The sequence below is a fragment of the Pelobates fuscus genome, chromosome 1, assembly GCF_036172605.1.
Source record: "Pelobates fuscus isolate aPelFus1 chromosome 1, aPelFus1.pri, whole genome shotgun sequence".
NCBI classification, from domain to species: Eukaryota; Metazoa; Chordata; class Amphibia; order Anura; family Pelobatidae; genus Pelobates; species Pelobates fuscus.
In genome coordinates, this window is record NC_086317.1 from 472,934,226 (window position 1) to 472,948,218 (window position 13,993).

Consider the following 13,993-nt stretch of genomic DNA (forward strand, 5'->3'; position numbering starts at 1 on the left):
GTGACTTTACAATATGTTTATCGCTTTACACATGTTTTTCGGCACATACTTGAACACAAAAGAAATAAAAATTTATAGAAAAACAGTAAAACACACAAAAAAAAAAATAATTGAGTTGCTTTAGTCATTTAACATTGAGTGGCGGCTAGTTGACAACAGACTTAATTAACTAAAGTTTGTCAGAGCACTCATGTATAAAGCAGAATTAAACTAGTATAGTCAGATCACACCACACAGGAGACCTTTAATGATGCTATTAATGCTTGGCAATGCATGGCATGCGATTTGGTAGTCAAGGGGTTTAATTATGTGAATCCAATAGGGACAATGAAGACTATAAATATTTACACATTTTCAGACTATTATTATTAAATCCTACTGACCCGACGAGAGCTCCCAAATCCGTCTCTTTCATGGAAATACCAAGCTACGTGATCGTCTAAACGGTAAGCAGAAAATACAATGCGATTTGTACGTGATTCTAGAAATAGCCAATTAAGACATTAAATAAAATATTTATTCATATATTCAATATCTATTTATTTACACATTTTAGGTAAAAAAAAAAAAAATCCTAGTTGTAAAAAAAATCCCATAGGTATTTTTGTTTAAGCTTTGCTTGTCAATTGTCAACTCATATTCCCCAAATTTGTATCCAGCATTTTATATTATTATTATTATTTATGACTGAGGCATCAATAAATTAATAAATGCATTCTTCAGTGTTGTACAATAGATGGACTAACAGTCATGTATTTTCAACAAGACAAGTTCATGAACAGATTGTGTTGAGGGCCCTGCTTAAACAAGCTTAAATTTAAGTTTAAACGGACACTATAGTCACCTGAACAACTTCAGCTTAATGAGGTTGTTCAGGTGAGTGCTACAGCTCCCTGCAGCCTTTTTCTTGTAAGCACGGTATTTTCTGAGAAAATGCAGTGTTTACATTGCGATGACGCTTCTCTCAGAGAAGCATCTTATTGGGCCCTGCGATTTCGTCATTTTGACAAAAAGGGGGCGCGGCATGGCTGGGAGCTCGGCGCTGGAACGGAGGTAAGTTTTTAATATAAAAAAGCCTCGAAAATATATATTTTTTTGCTGAAAGTACATATAAAAGCAAGAAGGAAGGCTGGGGGACCTGTCTTTCTTGCTTTTATATGTAGACTATAGAATCCCTTTAAGACATTATGCAAATCTGTAGCAAGATCTCATTTCAATTATTATTTAAGACGATCACGAGAAGATCTTCACATTATTATCTTGTCTCCACCTTCAATAAGACATGTAGTCAGACCAGAACCACAGGTCCAAGAACTTATTTATTAATATAAAGTAAAACTGCGATTCCTGGAAAAGTCCTTGTGCCAGTATATATGCTACATGGTTACATTATATAACACAATAGATACATTTCATTGGCTATGTTTTTGCAAGTTACGCTACACACGAAAATGACTAAATATGAGTTACACTTTCATTTTCGAACTCTTACACAATTCCCTTGAGGTCTCTTCTTTACCAACACTCTACTCTCAGGTGCTCGTACATTCAATTCACAAGAAAACATTTAGTCTCTTACAATATGTAATCAAATGCTTTTGAACACCATTTCACACTCGCTGTCACAACCCCCTGCAGCTTCATGCCCCTTCTCCCGCCCTTCACTAGGTCTCTGCTTGTAAGCATAAAACAGTTTATCTTCTCCTAACATCATCTTGCACCATTCACACTGTTCTTTCAAAAAGTCCTTATCGTGGTCATCCTTGAATCACAGCTAATTTTTATAGCTTAAAAATCTTTTGAAATGGCAAATAAGCTTCTTGATAAATTAAAGAATAACTGAAACAAGATGGACAATAGGTCTATAAGCTCCATGTGCTCCTGGCTATTCATCAGTGTAGTTTGTGTGTGTGAAAAAGGAACCCACTAACAGGAGGTGGGTCCTGAGGAGGAGAACAACCACAACAGATAAAGTAGGAACCCTACTTTTATTCAATGTTAGATCTAAAGGTAGGGTTCCCTTCTTCCCTCTTTTGTTGTCGTTCTCCTCCTCCTCAGGACCGCCTTCCTGTTAGTGGGTTCCTTTTTCATACATATATCAGTTTGAGGGTTACCCACTCTTTTTAGGAGTTCGACCATAGGCGTTGCACGCAGAGACAGTCCATCAGCCCATTTCCGGGCTCCTGGATTGTACTCTCGTCTTTGGCCATACACTGACCAATTTTTCTGCCATGGTGATTTGCTATAGGGCATGCTATTAGCATACTCCAAGTGCTGTGACTTTACAGGATAATAGCACTGAGTATCCAAAGGTTACACGTTGCATTTAAGACTACACAATCAAATCGAAAAAGTTACTTAAATTAGTTGTTCTTTTTTAAAGAAAATCAATGTCAAATCTTAATATCGATACAAGTAAAAAAAGACTTTTGGCTTTTTGTTACCCAATCAACAATCACTTCAAATTTTTTTTTTACTTATTTAGAATCAACAACTTAAAACTCCCAAATGGCAGAGAGTTGAACAGCGACACCGCAGAGACATTATCTATATACTAAAATTGCATCATTAAGGCAAAGTTGTTTTAGTGACTATAGTATCCCTTTAAAAAAAATCACAGGTGATATAGAACATTTTTAGAGATGGTTGCGGTGGAAAATAGGATGCAGCAATGAATGTATCATTCCTTGTAGATAATTTTGCAAAATTTTGGAGATGGTTCCTGTGTTTTGCTAGAGATGTCATGTGCTAGGGGCATATGAAATTATTTTTGGCTAAGCCAAGTGTTTTTATAAAAACTATTACATTTTGTGAGCTTTGAAGTTGGTGTTCACTGTGAGTGAGGGCATTAGATCTAGAATGATTTGCTAGGGGCATAAATGTTTTTTAGGTCTTGCAGAAGAAGGTATCCCTAAGCAGTTTCGGTGAATTGTTTAATTTGTTCAAAATAGACAAGTCGTGCAAGATAATGCAGAATATATTTGGAAGGGGCACTAGTTTAATAGTTAGCAGGGAAACACTTGTCTTAGTATTTTTGGAAAAACGAAATCTTGGAATAAGTTTCCTAAGCTGATTTAAACATGTATGTATAAGTCAATGAACTGTTTTTATTTTTGTTTTTGTATTTTTCTTTTCTCCTTTTATTAAATAAAATAAATGATGGTTCTCCTAGAGAGATAGTGCTTTGATAGAGGGAATCAAAAGACCTAACCAAAATGGAAAACAGAGATAAAAACAACTCAAGCAATAAACGGGCTTAAAAAAAACAAAAACCTGTAGTTAAAGCCGCTACTAAACACACTTCCAATAAACAATACAAAAAATGGTCTTTATTTTAAGTGATCATCCAAAATACAAATAAGTAGGGTGCAGTGACTTACCCCTATGTCTTGAAGGCAGGTTTATATTTGTAAAACAAAAAATATAAATATATAATTGTGCAATATGGTAAATTAATATATATGTAAAACAAAAAATATAAAAACATTATAGTGCAATATTGTACAATCAACAAGTGAAGATGTGAACACCATAATTGAGGTATAGCATTCGTTGGAGCCTAGACTTGACTGGCTCCGATCATAGGGGCATTGATGTGCTTCAGGCTGCACGACAACTTTCTTCCCAATATGTAGGTAAATACCCTCCAAATAAACAAAATGCACAATGCAGGATCCAGTGTAGTGTTTCTCACACCAAAAACCAGAACCTTAGATATATCCTGGCTCTGAGTTATAATAGCATGGCGTCAAAATATAGGATTACACTCTTTTGCTGAGCAGGAAGAATAAAGATATTACTGTAAGCAATATATTGAATAGTTTAAAATCACAATAAAAGTATGGAAAAATAACAAATATAGGTAAGTCAAAGCATGTATAAACCCCCCATTCCAAGACATCTTTTCACCCAATGCTTTTCACTGAATCCAGTGCTTCTTTGTACAAGGTAAATATTTTTTTCCATTTCTTACAGTTTTCATTTTTCATATTTCAAAGCAATTTGCCAAAAAAATGGCACCCAGCTCAGGCAACCAGGGAAAGTGGCTCCTTCTCACCAAAAAACACTCAGGTTTCCATAGAAAGTGCTGCTCATAAAAAGTGGCCCTTTATTTGCTGATAACTAGCTAGGAACCCCTCAAAGAATGTCCCCTGCTCACAAATAGGCAGTCAGGAAGTCCAGGAAGATGGTTCTTGCTTGCCAATAAATGCTTCCAGGTTCTCAAAGAAAGTGACCCCTGCTTGTTGATTGGCTCCTACACACCCCAAGAACTTGGCCTAGGGGCCGAGGCATCTCCAGGAAACTGGCCTCTGTTCACAAAAACATGCACAAGCATTCTGGGAAATTACCCCTGCTAACCAAAGGGACACAGGCACATGGGGAAAGTGTCCCCTGCTATCCAATAGGGTTACACCCAAACAAATTGTCCCTGTTCACCAAAACATGAACAAATGCCACTTTGAAAAGTGGGCCCTGCTAGCCAACAGGTAATTGGCCCAAGTTAGGCAACAGGCACCCCAGGAAAATGCCCTCTCCTTTATAACAGGGGCCCAGTGCCTGATTTGCCTGAATACTAGTTAGACAAAAGGTAAACTAATATTTAGCCAAAGCAGAAGTCATTTGCTTTGTGCCTTAAATTTATATTTCCCTACCAAAAATATATACCTAAAAGCACTGTGGAAATTGAGGATAACCCTACTCACATTTGATGGAGCCTGATATAATGGCTCTAGTCTTACGACCTCCATGCCTTTAATGTGGCACACTATGTCCTCTTGCAGACTTGAAAGCGTAGTCCTCAAGGAAATATAGCAGAAACAAGACCAATCAGGTAAAGTATCCTCACGATGTGAAATGATCCTGCACATAAATATAGAAATATATATAAACTGCTCACCTGGTTAGGAGCCTGTAATATAGCATAATATTATTATTGACTCCTAATATAAAATATTATAGGACCCTAATGCCCTCTCATATAATACATTAGCGGTTCATGACCAGATCAGCACTTTTCTTATATGTATATGCAGGTTTCTTTACATCTTGAGGATAATACACCAAGACATTATGCATTGTGGCACTTTTTTGAACTTTGCATCTGATAACGGTGCCCTTGTTTTTTTCCTTTTTTGTTGTATCACAGAGGAAAAGGAAGCAAAAACTCACCAGCTCTGCATTTTCTGATCTGCAATGCTGCTCTCTTCCAGGCCTTCTCAGAGAGTCTCGGCCAGAAGCTGAAGAAGACCATTGAGCGTTTCTATTTAAAATGTTCTAGTGTGCTGCTTTCACTGCAATGCCAAGGCTTCATGAAGAGATTGGGCAGGAGAGCAAGAGAATCATCTAACCCTCTGCATTAGCAGTTCCACTGCTTCCACCCACCTCCTTACATGCTTGCTAGATTTGTTATTTAATTTCTTGCCAAATTGTCAATATATTAAAGGTTTTGAAATGGGGGCAAGGGACCCCTTTGATAGGTGGAACTCCGGGGCCTGGTAGTTTTGCCACTTCTAACAAGATTATTCACCTAGTTTCAGACAGACTCTAGGGATACAGCAGTTGATAATGTTTCTCTAAGAAAATGTTTAATTAGTTATTGTGATAAGAAATTTGCTACATTTTACCTGAATGCTGGCCAAGCACTTAGCACTGAATGTAATTTAGCTATCTGCTTTAGTGCTAGTTGATATCTTTAGAATTTGTAAATGGTATTGTTTCATTACGTTACCATGACTGTTCTTCTTTCCTTTTCATTTTCAAGTTTTGAAACCCAGAGACGAAAAGGTTGCAGTTCTCTTACAATGCAAAATTCAACATCTCTCTCCAGCGACATGATGCAAACATCCATTTACTACAGTAAAGCTGCAGAAACTGCAAGGATGGTCCTCATGGTCCCAACTGTTCTTTGTTTCTGCTTTTTCCTCTACTTTGCCATTGTGATGTTACATTTCTACTTTACTTCCCCTCGTGTGAAAGAACATGCTCGCTATGTGCTCTTTGCCCACATGCTCATTAATGATACAATGTATCTTAGTGTTGCACTCTTTTTTTTACTGGCTACCATGTTTGTTCTTCCGATCCCTATGGCCATCTGTTATATACTGGTCACATTGGAAGCTTCATCATTTAAGATCACTCCATACAACCTGGCATTCATGGCTCTTGAACGTTATATAGCTATCTGCTTCCCACTGAGGCATGTAACACTTTGCACTCCACAAAGGTCTAATGCTGCTATCGCATTTATGTGGGTAATTGGACTAATGCCCAGTTTTGTGGATTTTGTTTCCCTGTGTATGTCAGTTGATAAGAACTTCTTCTCTCTTCGTGTTGTCTGTAATCGGAATATTGTGATGATAAATGCTTTTCAAGCATCTGTAAAAACCTATACTATTATAATTTCCTTAACTCTTGTAGCTTTGATAATTCTGTTCACCTATGTAAAGGTCATGTTGGTTGCTCGACAGATAAGCTCCAGGGGTTCTGCTTTTAAGGCTGCTAAGACTGTTATGCTTCATGCATTCCAGCTCCTCTTGAGTATAATATCTTTAGCTTCTTCCTTTACAGAGCCATACTTTCGAGATTATATATTTTTATTCGTCATGGCAAACTTTATCATGTTTATGTGTTTACCAAGATTTCTGAGCCCTTTAATCTATGGGATGAGAGATGAGGTCTTCAAACAATGCATTGGGAAAATATTCCCAAAGAACTTCAAACAACAGTGCTGTAAATTAAGGTCAAATAAACTTGCTGTACATGGTTCCTAAATATATATATATATATATATATATATATATATATATATATATATATATATATATATATATATATATATATATATATATATATATATATATATGTATATATATATATATATATGTATGTATATATATATATATATATATATATATATATATATATATGTATGTATATATATTCAAATATCTTAAAATTCCCAGAGGGAACCTTCGACAGGTTAATTCATTACAAAAAAAAATGTGCTTGTTCCAAGGAGCCCCAGTAACAGGGGATGGATAGACATGATGAACAAAACTCTGCTGGAGTCTAATTAAGGGACCTATGATGCATGGTCTTTGTTCTTACCCAAATTTTCCTGTAAATTGCAATTGGTAATATATAATAAACTATAATTGTAATCTCAATGTTTGTTTGTCACATATCAAATTTTCTACCACTCCCATAATAAAGGAGTAGGCAATGTCCCCTCGCCTAGTCCTCAGCTGAGTCATTATTTTCTCCCCAGTCACACTTTTGGGGCATGTAGCCGCAGGACACCTAACCTAGCCATGACTGGTACAAATGAGAAAGGAATAAAACTTGTGGTCTGAAACTGCCAGGTCAGAAACTTGAAACACGATAGGAACAGTTCCAGGTCAATAATCTAGCCAGGTCAGGAACGAACACTGAACTGGTAAAACATTCCCAAGTGTTAACAGAACCACGAAATGGACCATTGAAATGCAGGAATATATAGACCTACACCCTTGCATGAGTTTTGCTAATTGATGCATGCAAGAACACCAAGCAGGACATCAACCAATGAAATACATAAAAAGTGTGAAGGTGGTGACTCATGTCACTTAAAGGGAAACACCACTGCCCAAATACAAAATAAATCAAATTGACGTGGCTGTGTCTAAGTTAAAGTAGGAAGCAAAAGACCACATGGACACATGCATGGCCGGCGCCCCCATAAGAGTGTACAGGCGGCCACCTTAGGGTGCACTGGCCCGGGGGGCTATATTAGAGTTACCCAGCAAGAGGGAAGCACTCCCTCCTGCCAGTCACTCAGTGTAGCGTGGCCGAGCAGAGCGAACCACGGTACAAGAGCTTCTGTTTTCTGTACCCAGTTGGACTGACAGGAAGTGCTCACTGAGAGAGCATTTCCCATCAGTCCGGCCGTGTACAGGAACTGGAAGCTCCTGTACCGTCTGCTCTGCCTGGCCACACCACAAGATAGGTAGGAGACATGCAAGGGAGGGAGAGAAGTGGACCACTAAGGGGGGTGGTGGGGGTTGGGGAGAGAGGAACACTAAAGGATGGGGGGGGGGGGAACTAAGAGACAGGGGAGGGAAGGGAAAAGGAACACTAAAGGGGAACACAAAGGACCACTAAAAGGAACACTAAAGGGGATGGGGGGGCACTAAGACACAAGAAAGGGAGGGGAGAGGACCACTAAGGGAGGGAGGAGAGAAACACTAAGGGGACCACTAAGGGAGGGGGGAGAGAAAGGTAGGGAAAGGGAAGACCATGGGAGGGGGCAGTAAAAGGGAGGGGAGAGGAAACTAAGGGGGGGGGGACACTACAGGGGATGGGTAAAACCACTAAGAGACAGGGGAGGGAGAGGAGATGAACACTAAAGGACAGGGAAGGGAGGGGAGAGGAACACAAAGGGACATGGAAGGGAGAGAAACACTAAGGGACAGGGAAGAGAGGGGAGAGGAACACTAAGGGACAGGCACGAGAGGGGGGGGGACCACTAAGGGACAGGAAGGGGAGAGCCCCAGTAAGGGACAATGAGGGGCATGGGGGGAAAGTGGAACACATGGGGTCCTGAGTGGGGAGATGGGAGAAGACCACTAATGGACAGGGAGGGGAGAGGACCACTAAGGGACAGGGAGGGGAGAGGAACACTAAGGGGCATGGAAAGAAGATGAACACTAAGGGACAAGGAAAGGAGGGGAGATGAACACTAAGGGAGAAGGAAGGGAGAGGAAAGGAACACTAAGGGACAGGCAAGAAAGGCGAGAGGACCATTAAGGGACAGGATGGTGAGGGGAGGACCATTAAGAGACAGGAAGGGGAGAGCCCCAGTAAGGGACATTGAGGGGTGGAGAGATGAACACTAAGAGACATGTAGGGGAGAGTGGCACACATGGGGGCCTGAGTGGGGAGAAAGACACAAAGAGGGACGTGAGGGGATAGAAAGACACATAGATGGGGCTGGAGGTGTAAGAGACACACAGAAAGGCCTGGGGTTGGAAAACAAATGAGCTGGAGTGAAAGAGACAAAGAGGAGCCCTAGAAGAGGAAAAAGAGACACAGAGGGGCTGAGGGAGACGTACTGGCTGGGGGTGAAAGAGAAACACACTCAAAGTTGGGGGAAGGGTGGAGCAATGACGTAGCATGCTGCTATGCTCGCGGGTTTTAGGAGCTAGGTGAGAGAAGATGGAGGGAGAACGCTAAGGGCTATGATGTATCGGCCGATGGTGGAGCATGGAATAAATGTGTGCAGATGAGACTGAGCAGACTTTTTCATTGAGGAGTCCTGTGAGTGGAGCTGTGGATTTAGCATGTGGGAGCTGTGAGATCGGGAAGTGTTGAGAGGAGTGGAGTGGCCGGAGCACTGCAGATCACGCCAGGCTGTCACTGTTACCCATAACGCAGCGCTGTCTCTGAATAGTACACTGATTGGTACGGAATTTGAGTGGAGACTTATGGTTGACGCATCTGACCGGAGCCTGAGAGAGGGATTCCACTGCCTTGTCCTGGGAAAACGTGAGTGAGCTAAAAGCTCTTAAACAACTAAAACAAAAAGGAGAGTAAGGGAGGGAAAAGGAGGGAAAAGGAAAGAAGGAGGGGTAAGGAAGGGAAAAAAGGGAGAAAGTAAAGAGACAGTGAGAAATCAAACAGAATTCAACTGTAAAGATCTCTAAACTTGTTTACTGCAAAGAATTACTACTAATACTAATACTAGCGCCTGTAGAGAAGAACGTTTTCAAGTAATAAAAGGAGAAGAAAATCACTAGAAAATCACAGGTTAGCAGAAGGAGACTAAGAGATTAAGAACAGGCGTACGGCTGCAGAACATCTTAGACATTTGCAAGATACAAAACTAGAGACTGTAAATGCTTTTGTTGCTGTCTGCCTTTTATTTTAGTTTTTCCGTTTCTTCTTGATCTTTTTCGGCTTTTTTCCCCTATATCATAATCTAACGATAAAGAATGGCGGCTAGAAAGACACAGGAAAATAAGGCTACAAAGAAAAAAAAATAAAATAATGAACCACTGAAGAAATGCCTATCTTTCTTTTCACCCCAACCCCAGAAATTAGGAGACCAAAGCAATTTGCTAGATGATACAACAAAAAGTGGGGAACATGAGAGATTAGAAACAGCAACTGAGTCTCAAAAAGTGATGGTAGATCTGCTAAATAACACTCTGGAAACACAATTATTTAAAGATTAAAAATGAAATACAATGCTTTTCAGAAGAGTTTAAAAAAGATCTACTCAATAAAAACAGAAAGGTCACAGAAAACTCTGAAAAAAATAAAACAAACAGAACAAGGTCTGATAGAGAATCAGAACGATTTGGATCTTCTAAAAAAGCGAAATTGTTCAAATTGAACAAAAATATGCAGTCTAGAATACAGGTCAAGTCGTAATAATTTAAAAACACGAAATATACCAGAAGAAATCTCTTCAGACAAACTGAAGAATTTTTAAACTACTTTTGTGCCAGTCTGAACATTAAAAATGAGACACATGGTCCTTTAATGGAACGTTGGCACAGGATACCTAAACGTAAATACCTGTCTATAAATATTCCTAGAGACGTTATGATCTGCTGCTCGTCCTTCCTAATTAAAACGGCCATAACAAACGCAATCAGAGAAGAGAAATCTCCCTATGAAAAAAACATAGTTTACTCAGATCTGTCGATATATACAAGAGCTAAAAGAAAATCTTATGCATCTCATACAGGGTTATTAAGAGCCAACAATATTTAATACAGATGGGGACCTTCGGCAAAATTATGAATCTTTAAGGATTCATGAACATATGAAATTGATGCCCTAGAAAAGTTGAAATTTTGGCTACAAACGAGACACTTGATTCCAGAAGCCGACGGCAAACAATCAAGAGAGGAAGTAAAGGCCTGAAATGGAAACAGAGAATACGGGACATGTAATACTATTTTTTTTTTTTTTTTATAAATAAACTTTAAATAAAAAGAGAGAGACAGAAGAAGCGAAAAAGATACAAGAGGAGGAAGATACAGAAATGGTGAAGAAGAAGCAGGGGGCTGCTGAAAATAGAAGGAGAGAGAAAAGGAGAAGGAAAATGAGAAAGTCCTAAAAATAAAAAAAATTCCCCTTTCTTTTGACATGTATCACTTCTAGAACACTAATATTAAAGAATGGTGACAGTGTAAGGAAAAAAGGAAATGGGAGAATAAAGAAAAGGTAGAAGGGAAAAGAAATGAGAGAAAAAAAGTAAGAGATGTAGGAAAATTAATAAGCTTTAATCTCACTATAAGAGTTTAAATTGTGAACAATAGAAGTAAAATCAAACCACATATAAAGCACAACAAGGAATAATAAGTAGGCGCACTATGAAGTATAGGATTGAGGCACATCACTAAGATAGAATAGATAAGAGAAGAAAGACGACTGGAAAGGGTCAGAGGGAAAGGAACATAAAAAGTAGAAAAAAATAATATAAATTAAGATTAAGAATTGGATTTAGGGGGCGTGGCCTGAGCGCCGATGGAGATGGCTGCCTAACCAAGGAGCTCCGTCCCACATAGCCAACGATAGCGCACAAACCACGCAACATCGGCACATAAACCTACCCGATGGGTCGTGCCAAGAGGTCTGACTCCCACCAAACAACTAAGGGACCACAGGGGGCACCGCAAACAGGACCGCTCGACGGGTACCTCCACACGCCAAGCAGACAGCCGCGTACTGCCGCAGGCAACAAAATGGCCGACGACCAAGCCTCATCACAGCCGCCCGACACACAGGAACCCTCGCTGTCGGACATTCGGGCCGACATCAGAGCCCTAACGGGAGCCATGGTCACGAAAGCGGACCTGCAGGCACTATCCGCCACGCTCCATGAGGCAATCAGATCGGAGGTAGCTACAATCCAGAGGGACATAGTAGCACAGGATTGACGTATACAAAACCTGGAAGCAACTGACCTTACAGCAATAAGCAGACTGGATGCCACTGATGCGGCGGTAACAAGGCAAGGCAACATGCTATTACAATTAAGAAGACAGACCGAGGACCTAGACAATAGGGGTCGCAGGTCGAATATTCAAGTCCACAACCTACCAGAAGCTGCAGGAGAAGATGATGTCTCGGCTACGCTGACCACTCTGTTCAGGGAAATATTGGGCCCGGATTCAGCGCAGCGCATAGATTTTGATCGCGCACACAGAGCCCTGAGACCGCGCACCGCAGACAACGCACCCAGAGATGTCATCTGCTGCCTCCATGAATATAGGGTAAAGGGTATAGGTATAGGGTAGAATAGGGTAGAATCAGGTATAGCGGGGGAGATAGGAAGGGAGGGTAGAAAGGCTAGGGGTGCGTTGCAGGCTGGGCATGGGGGGTACGGAGCGAAGGTTGCATAACTAAGCCGAGGGAAGTTGCATGACAAGCTACCTCAGGGATCCCCACATGGCAGACTGACAACCCCATTCGGAGGACATGAAGAGACAAGAAGGAAGATCCAACCCATAGTAGAGAGTGGGGAATGAGACATCCTAGGGACATGAGACCCCCCCACACCGCAACGCAAGCCACCAGGGCTCACTACATGACCCCCACACGATCAACCCGACCATGATCTGAGACACTCCTATACCAAACGTGATACCCACTGGAGCTAAGCCATATATCCAGCGAATACCCTAACCATGACGACCGACAGTAGACACGGACGATCCCCCACGCTGTTGACAGAGGGACGAGAAGACCACCGGACACACCTACCAACCGACCCATCGACAGGGTTACACATTAGCCAACCATACACTAGAGCGAAGTGCACTTCATTTGAGACTAACACTGTGGGGACGATAATTCTCCTGGCACACTCAGTTAAAACCACACACCACACATCAGGAAACTACAGTAACAGCACACTCCATCAGGCCCTAGGCCACTACCTGAACCTATACCCGTGTAGACTAACCTACTGCGGGAGCCAGTGCCGACGCCCAGCCGGGACCGTAAACCGGTGGTACGGCACTGATTGCCCGACCAGTTACACGGAGTCAACCCGCATTGGGGTACCACATAATACCCAACACCATAACACACCACACGCAAATTGCACAAGGGTGCGAGCAGAAGAAACGATTAAACACTGACACACTTAGAGGAAAGGTCAACACACAACACACCTGGGCACCTCACACTAGAGTACTGTACTTACGCCTGCCTCACCACACCTACCCACCTAATGTCCCCCTCCCCCCCCTTTTTTTTTTCCTTTTCCCTTACCCACCTAAACGGTTGCCCGTCGGGGAGCGCCCGGGCCCTCCCAGCCACAGCGAGTGGCGCCTGATCCATCGGAGTGCAGATCAACCCTGAATAGTGGTTCCCGACACGGGTTCCAAGAGCTCACACATGGCGTATACCCCAGCACCCCTGGTGGTCAGGTTGCAGAACTGCAGAGGCCTTAACACCCCGGAAAAGAGATCTCACTTACTACGAAGCCTCAAGAGGCAACGTGTCTCCGTCGCCCTCCTACAGGAAACTCACCTCAGAGTGGAATCAAACATACTACTCAAGGACAAAAGCTACCCCGTAAACCACTATAGCAATCACCCGATGTCTCGCAAGGCGGGAACTGCGATACTCCTGGCTACACACCTGCAATTTACCCTAAGGGAAACAATGATTGACGAAGGAGGCAGGTTCCTCTTCATTAAGGGAGAAATAGCACAAAAAACGTACACGTTCGCCACGATCTATATGCCAAAGACCGGACAAGCTAGCTTCCTCAGACGAACACTCACAAAGCTATCACGGTTCACTGAAGTGATCCTCATATTCGGTGGTGACCTCAACATCCCTCTAGACCCCCTCATCGACACCTCCATGGGACAAAGTAGCATTCCACACTCGGCGATTAGGATGGTACACAAAGCCCTCCGGGACCTACGACTAGTGGACACATGGAGGGCACGACACCCAGATGACCGGGATTATACGTACTACTCCATGA

General features: G+C 41.7%; 1 protein-coding gene across 1 annotated transcript; it reads left to right on the forward strand.

Annotated features, from left to right (window-relative positions):
* The first annotated feature begins 5,729 nt into the window (after positions 1-5,729).
* On the forward strand, positions 5,730-6,770 carry LOC134585471 (odorant receptor 131-2-like). The gene has a single exon (XM_063440892.1). The coding sequence runs from the start codon at positions 5,730-5,732 to the stop codon at positions 6,768-6,770; it is 1,041 nt and encodes a 346-aa protein (XP_063296962.1).
* The last annotated feature ends 7,223 nt before the right edge of the window (positions 6,771-13,993 follow it).

Bases quoted from the DNA above. Each gene is read 5' to 3' on its own strand.
- LOC134585471 (XM_063440892.1), top strand. From the start codon at position 5,730: ATGACTGTTCTTCTTTCCTTTTCATTTTCAAGTTTTGAAACCCAGAGA.